The sequence below is a fragment of the Tinamus guttatus genome, unplaced genomic scaffold, assembly GCF_059628265.1.
Source record: "Tinamus guttatus ecotype Peru unplaced genomic scaffold, ASM5962826v1 Tinamus_guttatus_pri_ptg000674l, whole genome shotgun sequence".
In the NCBI taxonomy this organism is placed as follows: Eukaryota; Metazoa; Chordata; class Aves; order Tinamiformes; family Tinamidae; genus Tinamus; species Tinamus guttatus.
The window spans coordinates 3,751,732-3,762,133 of NW_028289208.1; the positions used below are offsets into that span (position 1 = coordinate 3,751,732).

General features: G+C 55.5%; 2 protein-coding genes across 2 annotated transcripts; one reads left to right on the top strand and one right to left on the bottom strand.

The window, feature by feature from the left end:
* The first annotated feature begins 297 nt into the window (after positions 1-297).
* CFAP263 (cilia and flagella associated protein 263) lies at positions 298-7,089 on the top strand. Its single transcript, XM_088536500.1, has 9 exons — positions 298-476; positions 647-773; positions 1,912-2,073; positions 3,082-3,234; positions 3,691-3,771; positions 4,287-4,442; positions 5,165-5,272; positions 5,739-5,894; positions 6,886-7,089. The coding sequence occupies exons 1-9, from the start codon at positions 298-300 to the stop codon at positions 6,946-6,948; spliced, it is 1,185 nt and encodes a 394-aa protein (XP_088392626.1). The 3' UTR covers positions 6,949-7,089.
* A 278-nt stretch (positions 7,090-7,367) lies between these two features.
* Positions 7,368-10,119, bottom strand: PRSS54 (serine protease 54). The gene is made up of 6 exons (XM_088536501.1): positions 10,086-10,119; positions 9,791-9,968; positions 8,937-9,193; positions 8,637-8,767; positions 7,777-7,959; positions 7,368-7,385 (listed from the first exon to the last, which is right to left on the bottom strand). The coding sequence occupies exons 1-6, from the start codon at positions 10,117-10,119 to the stop codon at positions 7,368-7,370; spliced, it is 801 nt and encodes a 266-aa protein (XP_088392627.1).
* Positions 10,120-10,402: the final 283 nt, after the last annotated feature.

Sequence of the window (10,402 nt, forward strand, 5' to 3'; positions counted from 1 at the left end):
CTGTCTGTGCTTTGAGTTATGGGGTAGACCTGGGAACCAGTGAGGTGTCCTGGTCTCCCCTCCATGGCTGAAGGTGCAGGGTGGCCTCGGGAGCCACCAAAGCTCCCATGCTCTGGGGTATGGGGTGGCCCCAGGTAGCAGTGAGGTGTCCCCTGCACAGCTCAGGGTGGCCCTGGGGACCAGCGAGGTGGCTCAGGAAGGCGCTGTAGCGGTACGGTGGTGTCCCTGCGTGCGTGTGCGCCTGTGTGTGTGTGTCTGTGTGTCCCTGCGCGGCTGTGGCGTTGCCAGGAGACGGCCATGGCGGCAGAGGCAACAGACACAGCCCAGGCCCCGTCCCCAGTCCAAGCCCCGGCCTCACCCCCATCCTCGTCCCCATCCCTGGCCGCAACCCTCTCTGAGGACTCAGCCCATGACTCGGCCCCGGACCCCGCGACGCTGCCGCTGCCGCAGCTCCGCACCCTGCTGCAGGACCTCAGGTAGGGAGCCAGGACGGCGCCCACGCTGCGCGGGGACACGGGCCTGTCCTGGGCCGCGCTGCCGCCAGGGGCTCAAGCTCGAGCACCTGCTTTGCCCTCGGTGCATCTGGCCGTGCCCGTGCGGCCGAGCGCTGGGAAGCGGAGCGCGCCTGACCCCCACCTCTTGGCAGCCATGCCATCGCCTTGCACAAGGTCGAGATGGAAATGCTGGAGAAATGGTACCGCAGGCTGGAGCCGCAGAGCCAGTCGCTGCACCTGCTCTCGGACAAGCGGGACTCCTCGCCGGAGGCGATGCAGGTACCGCCACCGAGCCCGGGCAGCAGCCGCGTCTGCGGATACCCCTATTCCCACGTCTGCCTCCTCGCGGGACCAAAACTCGCCCTTGGCCATAATTTTTGCCTTCACTTCGGCCTCCGCCATGTCAAAGCAGATGTGGCAGGCGGCGTGAGGGCAGCGCTGCCTACAAACTGACTTCGCAGTGAGCAACCACTTAACCTAGATCCTGCTTGCAAAACTAGATGCTGCTGGCCTAGCTATAAGCGTTTGTTCTCCCCCATGTTCAAGCCAAAAGTCTCCCTGCCTCAAGCTGATTTTGAAGTAGATCCTCCATAAACCTGACTGATGCCAGGAAAGCAGGAGACTCGCCCAAGGCCATGGCAGCTGGGTGATAGGGATGCTGTGCTCCTCCTCTTCTCCCTCGCTGGGAAGTTCCACCTCGGCTTAGATTGATGTGCGTCCGCATCCGTGTAACGCTCGCAAATGCAGGTTGCTCTGTCCCTTCTCACTGGAGCTTGAGATGAGCCCTGACTATTGAGCGGATTTTCGCCTCCTGGCCTGAACTTCACCTTTTCACTGGCAACTCAGTGAAGAGAAATTTAAGAATCTTCATGGTGGAGCTTTCAGCCAGTTTCTTGCACTAGATTTTGGCCACTGCTTGAGTCCAAAGTAATCAGGCTCTGATTTTTTTTCCCAGCCCTTGGGAGATGGGAGCAATGCCGGGCTCCACACAAGCTGTGATTGCTTCTGAGCAGTATTAGTCCTGAGAGCAAATTCCAGCCTACTCATGCTGCAGTGAGCTCAGTGTGTCTCACCCAGGCACTCATAGGAGACCTCAACTCTTCCACGTGGAAAGTTGTAAACATTGTCACTATTAATCAGCATCTTTACCACAAAGAGATACTTCACCTGCCCATGTGAAGCCCTAGGCTTGGCTTTAACCTGTAGCCCTGGATTTGCCTGTTGGATTGAATTGAAAGTGCTTGTGCAGGAGGGTTTTCTGGGCAGAGGAGAGGACAGACGGGGCAGCCCAGGCGCGTTGCCCCCACACTGGTGCCATCTCCCTGTCCTTGCTGTAGACTGGAATCCCTCCCGCATGTGACCCTAGGGGTTGTTGTATCTTTCTAATGGCATCTGCATTGTTCCTTGACGCTTGCAGGCACGTGGCAGGTTCAAATCCAAGTCGCGTGCTCCAACAGACCGTTTTGTAGGCCTGACAGTGGAGCAGAAATGTGAGCTGGTGGAGCGAGAGCTGGAGGAGACAAAGGATGAGATCCAGAAGATACAGGAGGAATCTGAGCAGACCCTGCGGGACCTTGAGGTATGGCTTTCCAGGGACATCAGAATCACCAAGGTGTTTGTTGAGCAACCTCGTTACTTTTCACGGCACTTTCAATATGCCCTCCCTCATGCTGGTGAGTCAGACTTGTCTGTCAAGGGCTGCTCATAGCAGAGCACTGCTATGAGTGTTCCGGAGTTGAGGCTGGGTGCCAGCACCTCACCTCACCACTTCCCTGAGGGCAAACACACCAACAGAGAGATGCCCAGTCTCTAAAGCTGCATTATATTATAGCCCAAACTAATAAAATACAGACCAGAAGACGTTTAAATGGAGAAACTCAGCTCTGCTGTGTGAGATGCTGGAAAACAAAATCTCCTTTTTGTCTATTCTAGAAGTTTTGCCTTTTTTGCCAGACATATTTTTTCAATCCAACAGCTCTCAAGATCTTCCACGTTTGATTTGACTCCATGCAGGGTCTGTTGTTCCACTGCCTTCAAGATTTGATCAGGGTGTGCTCCAAGTTTCCCATCCTGAGTTCCTGCTGCAAGCTCCTTGCTGCTGTTTCTCCATCCCTGCCTGCCCTGTGCTGTCTGCCAGGAGCTCCTCCTTGCCAAGAAGATCAAGAGCTCTTGGGAAAGGAGAAACCTCCTCTTCTTTTGGTTGTGGCCACCTGATGCAGCATGCAGCAGCCAGGACAGGGGAAGCAAACAGCCTGGCTCTCCTGCGTGGCCACAGGATGCATGCAGTGAACCAACAGTGCTACGTATTGTCCTTTGTAGCGATGTCTCAGGATAGACCAACAGACCCTGAAACTCAGGCATGAGAGATTTTTGTTTGTTTGCTTGTTTGTTTTTGTATTTTGGGGTCCAAGAAACAACAGTGCTGTATAAGACGATGCCATGTGCCCCAAGCTGCACAGTATGAACTCAGTGTTCCTCTTTCTCAGCAGAAAGTATGGCTGGTCCTTTCCAGTGTTCTCTACCCGCAACGCTTTCTGAACAAGGGATGTTGGCACCTTTTCACTGCTATGTGATTCTCTTTCTACAGGCAGCCATGGAAGAAGCAGATATTTGGTGGGCTGAGGTTAAAAAAGCCATCAGTGACTTCGACAAAGAAGTCAGCATCCTCTCCCAGAAGAAAGGTGGTACCATGGCTTCTGAGAAGCTGCTGAGATACCTGGAGGAGAGGAGCCATCAGAGGGTCAGTGCAGGAGGGCAATTTTTGAACCTGGCCTACCCTGTGTAAAGTATGTCATCCATACAAAATCCTAGTTCCTGTACTCATCTATGGCCTGCGTAAAACTTTCAGACCTATCTTGGCAAGCGTGTTTGGACAACCCTTGTCACACTTATCAGCCAGTGACTACTCTGGGTGCTCATCAGCCTGGTGGGCCACAGCCAGGCTGCGGGTAGAGACTGTACAGGGCTCAGCTCTCCAACCTAGTGGAGGCTGGGGAACTGCACAGCCCACATCTGTTCCCACATCTGGGTCACGGGGATGCTGAGCAGCGTTTCTCACTGAGAGAAGTCCTTCTTCGTCAGCCACAAGTGTGAAGGCTGCGTGAGATGAACAGGAACTGCACAATAAGGAGAGGAGTCCAGGTTCTTTCTCATCCCAGATTCTGCTGTTCCACTTTAACCTGCTGTCTTTTCCTAGGATCTGCTGAAAGAAAAGTTACGCTTGAAAAATGATTCACTCAGGAGTTACAAGAAAAAGCTGCAGCAACAGCTCAGGCAGGTACGTGTGGCCGTTGGGGAAAAGCAGGGCAAGAGCAAAGGGGTACAGCCTGGTGCAGAGCTGTGCACCCTGTCCTGTGCAGTGGCAGGGCCCTCTTCCTGCCTCTCGCTCTCCTCCCTTTGCTTCCAGCCTTGCTGTCTTTGCCAAAGGGCACTGTCACCTGTCAGGAGAGGTTCAGACTTGGAACGCCTCTGCATGCATGAGATAAGAAGTCTCACAGAGTAGATGTTGGCAGAGATCTGCACCCTGGGAGAGACACAGTTCCCTGTGGAAGGGCTGCTGGCATGGCCAGAGCCTGACCAAAGGGAACCTGCCCGTATTCCTTGGCTCCACGCTAGGACATAGAGCATGTGGGGAGCGGCATGTTGTGTCTCTCATCTCTCCCTAAGCCCCAGGTCTGCAGGCAGGCTGAAGTCTCTTTAATATGTCTGCTTTCACCACAGAGCAAAACCCTCCTCTTATTTGGGTTTTAGCTGTGGCCAGTAATCTGTAGTTGTGCTTCCTTGGGTCTGCAGAAGGAGCAGATGGGAGAGACGCTCCGTGAGGTCCGTTTCGAGCAGCTGCAGATTAGAAACATGCAGTACCAGGAGAAGATTGAGGAGAAGAATGAGGAGCTGCTGCAGCTAAAACTGACCTCAGGAAAGACTGTCCAGGCCCTCAACTTCCATAAAGTAAGTGAAACTCTTAGTGCCTCTATTTTCCCTTCCTTCAGAAGGGAAAGGAGTCCAAGAGCCAGACAGGGAAAGGACTTTCCAAGAGTCAGGCAGGAGCTCACCAGCAGCTCTTGCCTGCTTCACTTTCTCAGCCAAAGGATGCTGAACAGCACTCTGTCTTTTCACTGCTTTAACAGTTCAGCTGGGAGCTTTGCTTGACACACCACAGAGTGCCACATGCCTTTCCTAGCAGTGCTGTCCGCCTTCACTGCAGGCCAAAAACAGGGCTCGTGCTCTGCAACATGGCTATTCTACATCCCAGGGAAAATTCTGGTTGGAAAAAGCCTTGGTGCTGACCTGCACAGGAAAACACATTTATAGGTAACCTGTGACGCTCAAAAGGATGTCATGAGCTGCAGCCATGCTTATGAAGCTCTGATTATATCAATTAAAGTGCTTCTCTGCTGGGAATATTTGCTTCTCTGGGAAGAACCCTTCTGTCTGGATCAGTCCTAAACACAGGCTGCTCTTTGGGCTGTGCTGTAACATAGAGGACATAACTGCTAGGTTGTTTGAAGGCACTTGAGATGCCATGTAGGTCTGTTTGGAGAAGGGTACCTGTACCAGCAGTTGACCCAAAGCCTGAGGAAGACCTGTCCTTAGGAAGCAAAGGGCTGGCGTCACAGCTACCTGGGAGCTGTGGTTGTGCTTGTTCACACAATCCCAATCTTGTATTCCAGAGGAGGCTGCAGGATGCCATGGAAACATCAGTGTGCCTGATGAAAGACATCTCCCAGAGGAAGGAGCTGCTGGAGAAGATTGAAAGAGAAACCATTCTGGCGGAGGAGGTAAAAAAGGGATCTGTTCTAGTGTTTGGGGATCCCTGGGAGTTCACTGCAGTGAGTTGAATGCTTACCTACCTTCATGGACCTGAAAGTAAGTCCTGGAGCTTCTATTTATAACACTAAGAGTCAGTAAGTTACAGAACAGAAGAAAATCCCTTTGGGGATTTCGGCCTCAGCGCCACAGGTATCAGCCATCAGTTTCTAGAAATTTCATTTCTTCAAACTCTTCATCTACAGTGTCCTCTCCAGTGAGAAGCAGCACCGCTGTCACACCAGCATGGAGACACACAGCCCTGCTGGGCCACCTCAGCTTTGGGCCGTGGGTTCAGAGGGCAGGTCCTGAGGCACAGGGAGATGCGTCAGGCTGTCCCTCCCAGCCACACAGCCAGGGCCGGGGGTTTAGTTTATCTTGATGGCCAAAAGAATATTTCTCTTGGATTTCCTTGCCCTGTTTCCCTTTTCCTTTTAGGAACGAGCCAAAGCTGAGAGCCTGAACAAGCAGCTGCGGAGGCAGCTCTCCGATTACCGAGTTCCCCCTGTTCTGAGGTACGTGCAGGAGAAGATGGCCATTAGTGACCTCCAAACCAGCCTCAAGGCTTGGGAGAGGAAGGTGTCAATCGCTGAGGTGAGTGCAAAGGGGCCCGGTGTGCAGGAACCTGGTGCAGGGAGGGGTGTTGGAGCCCTGCTGTGCCTGCCCACCTGCAGGCACCTTGGGCACCAAGGGGGTTGCTGTCTGCCTGCCGCGCAGCGTGAGAGCTCGGCTGTGGTTTCCCTGATGTGTAACAGAGCTGGAGGCGCTTCCTGTTTACAAAGCAACCATCACTTCCTGCTCCAAGGAGAGAGGCCGAAGCTCTAACACTTGAGCTCAGAAGGGAAACCAGAGCAAGGACTCAGTTAATTTGACAGGAAGCATCACCAGGCTGTTATACTGAAACCTATAATGTGTGTGAGGAGAAGGGGATATGCAGGAGCTGATACATTTCCAGCTCTGCATATGTCCCATTGGTCCTGCATGGACCTTTTCCAACAGCCCAGTTAATTCCTGACGGCAATATCTGTAGTTCAATCTGATGACCTAAAAGTATTTCTCATACAATCTTTGTAGTATGTTTTTGAACCCTAGAGGTAGCAGTACCTGTCCCTACCCCTCCCCGTGCAGGATGTCTGTGCACATAGCAGAGTGCAGAGAGAAGTTGCAAGGGCAAAGCCAGCTCCTGGGATGTAGTATGGTGCTGTGCATCGAAGTCCTGCTTGTCTCCCTTTCCTCTAACACGTGTCCCTGGCAGAGCCGCAAAACCTGGGCACTGACCTGTGCATTGCCCATGTGGCAGTGGCAAGTCCTGTGAGCCTCTGGGGAGTTGAGAACAGAGAGGCAAAAGAAGGAGCCCGTTATTGTCCCTGGTGTAACACAAATGAGACCATTCACCTGCCTCCTGTGGTTCCCTGCCAGCCCCGCCGTGGCAGAACATGTGAAATGGCCCTAGCACTGTGCAAATGGCTGTGGGTTTCCACACACTGCAGTTCAGGCCAGGCTAGATTCCCACCTCGCAGCTTCCTCTGCATTATATGCTTTCTATCTGAACATGTTAAGACCCTCCTGCTTTCTTCTCTTGCAGATGTCCTTGCAAAGCTACCGCAGAGCATGGAACCGGGTCAAGATGACCAGTAAGCAGCACTAGACTGGTTTGATGCTGCAGGACAACCAGTGGCAGCTGCAGAAAGAGCCGATCAGGTCAAGGAGGGCTTGCTGTCACGTGGGTAAATGTAACACACTGCCAGCTGCAATGAGATGAAACCGCTTCTGCATGAAATGATAAAGAACCCCTGAACTCTAGTTGGGAGACCATCGCTTTTGTCAAGTCCCCATGTGTGCCAGCAAGCTGCTGCCTGGCCTCTTTGCAGGCCCTGCTAGGTCAAAGTCAGCAGTGCTCTGAGTGCTCCCTCGCTCCCCCTCTCTATCACTACAAGCACTTATTCTCTGGTGATCCAATGTGACATGTTTACAGGAACTGTCCTTTCTCCCTGGGCCAGCCCTGGTGATCACTTAATGCAGAAGGAACCAGAAGAGATTCTTGGGGAGGCTTCAGCATTTAATAGCTCAGCACGGGCTCCCACGCTAGAGGAGGGCACAGCAGCGTGAGCACAGAGAGCAGCTCATTTCAACATGACGTGCATGAACCAAGCGGGCTTTGCAGTCACACAAGGAAACCTCATGTAAAGTAACATGTAAAATAGCAAAACAGCAAGAGAGGAACAGCAATCCTTTCCCCAAGGCCCTGAGGCTGGGATGAGTGTCTACTAGAGATGGGAAGTGTTTCCCCCTTGTAACAGTCAGAGTGTTCCAGTCCTTTGTGGGTTCTGGCCCAGCCTGGCCCATCCTCAGATGAGTTCAGGCGTGTCTTTTCCTGCTTGAGGTTGGAATCATCTTCCTGAAATACTCTCACTACTGATTTGAAAGCCTCTTCCCAGTCTTCAGGCAGAGTCGGCAGAACAGCTCTTGCTCTGACTAGTGTAGGGAACACTGGGGCTCCTGCCCTTTCCGTGGTGGCCAAGATCCAGTCACTGTAGTAGGACACTATTGTGTACAGGAATGGCCCGTAGCACCTCATGCCACCTTCACTGAGCACTCCTTTCAGGACCCATCTTTCAGTACCCTTAATCTGGCACATGACGGGGTTGCCTGGGTCACCCTTTAGGAGACAAAAAGCCAGGGTTATGTCACCAGAGAGCAGTTCCTCTCCTGCCATTGCTTTTACATGTGGTGGGCTGCACTTGACTGAAAGGAGAGCAAGTTGCGCCGGTTCCTTCCTTCATCGTCACGGACAGCAAAGCACCGCAGGTTGAGGGGCTGGCTCCCTCCGGCCTCATAAAAGACACCATTCCTGGATACCCCAGGTGAAGTGGCCAAACTCCTGGGTGATCCACACGTCCCCAAGTGCCACCCTGGCCCCAGCTGACCTCTCCGTACACGTCACAAGGAATCCTTGCCCATTTTGCCTTCCAAGGATCGAGCAAGATTGTCCTTGGCACTGATCATGCCGAAGGGCCCTTGGAGAAGAGCCCAGTGGCCTTGGTGGTGAGAGAGGCTCAGAGAGCAGAGCAGCACCCTACAGCCCACGGGCAGACAGTTTCCCCCAGCCCGCAGGGAGACGGATGTCGCACATTTAGGCACCAGCTCCCACGCCTGCTATTTGCAAGCTGTGCCGAAAGGATCTTTTCTTGTAAGGACTGAGCAGAAGAGACCCAACAAGTGTTTTGGCTTCTCTCCCAGCCCTGAGTCAGAGCTGCACAGAATGAGGGAAAAAAGGGAGAAAAGTGGTTTCGCTAGACATCCTCCCGGGTTGGGTCGGTGCCGCGTGTCCCTTACCAAGCAGCCTGACACGTTGTCCGCGTCCCTGTGGCTGCAGCACTGGGTTGTAGCGACCGTCTGCAGCGGGCAGAGGTCTATGTCCACCACGGTGATCATCCTCAGAAAACCCCCGCAGCACTCGCCCCTGGCTGGCCGAGAGACCCCAATCAGCCCTTGCCCTTGGCAGCCCTTGGCCTCCAGAAAACAGCAATGGGCGACTGGCTGGTGTTTCTTCTTGCCAGCACACGTGGAGCAAAGAGGAGCTCTGTCCCCTTCCCTCCCATCAGGGTTGCTGGAGGGAGGGAAGAGCGGGGCTACCTGCCGTGGGATGGAGCCAGCCTGAGACCCAGCAGTTCACGAGGTCCGACCTAGAAAGGCTCCTCTGGGGGAAGCAGATGGGCTGGACGGTGTCGTTGAACTCCAGCGGGACAGCCGTCCTGAGCAGAGCGATGTTGTTGCGGAGCGTGGTCTCGTCAAAGTCCTCGTGCGGGATGACGGAGCTGACCCGGTACTGGGGCTGCTCCTCCCGTCGCCTCTTCAGGTCGCTTAGCCCGGCCACGGCCAACAGCTGCTGCCTGCAGAGGTGGCCGGGAGGGGAGGCAAAGGGCTGGCCTGTCACTGCGCGTCGCGATGCGGGGAGGGCTGTTCACTGCGGGCTGGAGCAGAGCGATGCCATGGGCTCGCCGTGCTGCATGAAGCAGGGCCTGAAAGCGAGGGCAGGATCTGGGGGACTCGCCTGGAACAGGGAGCCAGCCTTGGCGTCGGCTGCGTTAATGCCACATGGCTGGAGTGGGCCCTAGCGTGACAGCCTTGTCCCTGCGCCTAGGGCCCACGTGACCTCCTAGAGCAGAGGGACCTGGCACGTTCACCCCAGCTCTTTTTTGGCTCCTTTTCAAGTCACTAAAGAAGGGGACAGAAATCTTGAGTCCTGAGCCCGGGAGGGATGTGGGACCCCCCGAAGCAGGAGGGATCACTCCTGGCTACTTTCTGTGTCACCCTTGGAGAAGGGACACACTAGTATGGATGGGCTTCCAAACCGCCTGCAAAGAAAAACCTGCTGAGGGAGCAAGCGAAGCAGGAGCTGGGGAGATCCGGGATGGAAGGAAAGCCTTCCAACCACGCATGGCCCCTGTGGAGTGGGGCACCAGGACACGGGGCACCGGGACACGGACCTGCCCCGCAGGCGGGAGGCCGCGCTGAGCAGCCAGTGCTGGCTGAGGATGGTGCCGAAGGCCACGTGCTCGTCCTGCCGTGGGTCCTGCAGGGCCACCACCCACGGGAACTGCGCCACGGCGGCAAACTCCTGCGTCGATCGCCGGGGCGACGCGGTGGCCTGGATCCCACAGGCTGCTGGGCCGAGGCGGGCAGCCGGCTGGGTATGCGCGCGTCCCGGCACCCTGCCGTGCCCCTTGGTGCCGGCAGCCCAGCTCGAGCGCCTCGAGGGTCACGGTGGGCTGCTTTACTCACCCGCCACCGTGGACTGGGACAACCACAGCAGCATGAGGCCTCGCACGGAGGCGGCGCGGATGGAGCTCCCCGTCCTTCCCCGTTGGGAGGACGGTGCCCTGGGCGCCGGGGAGGCCGCATGGCAGCCCCTCAACCCCCAGCCCTCCTCCACAGCCCTCATCCTGCGGAGCTCTGCCCGCCCCGTCGCCTGCGCCAGGCCCCGGCGGGGCGCGCGGTGCCACCCGGCATGGCCCCGGCCCGTGCCCGCAGAACGTGGCCACCAGCCGCTCTGTTAGCTCAGCGTCGCCACGGTGGGGCCGGGGAAACACTTGGTTGGG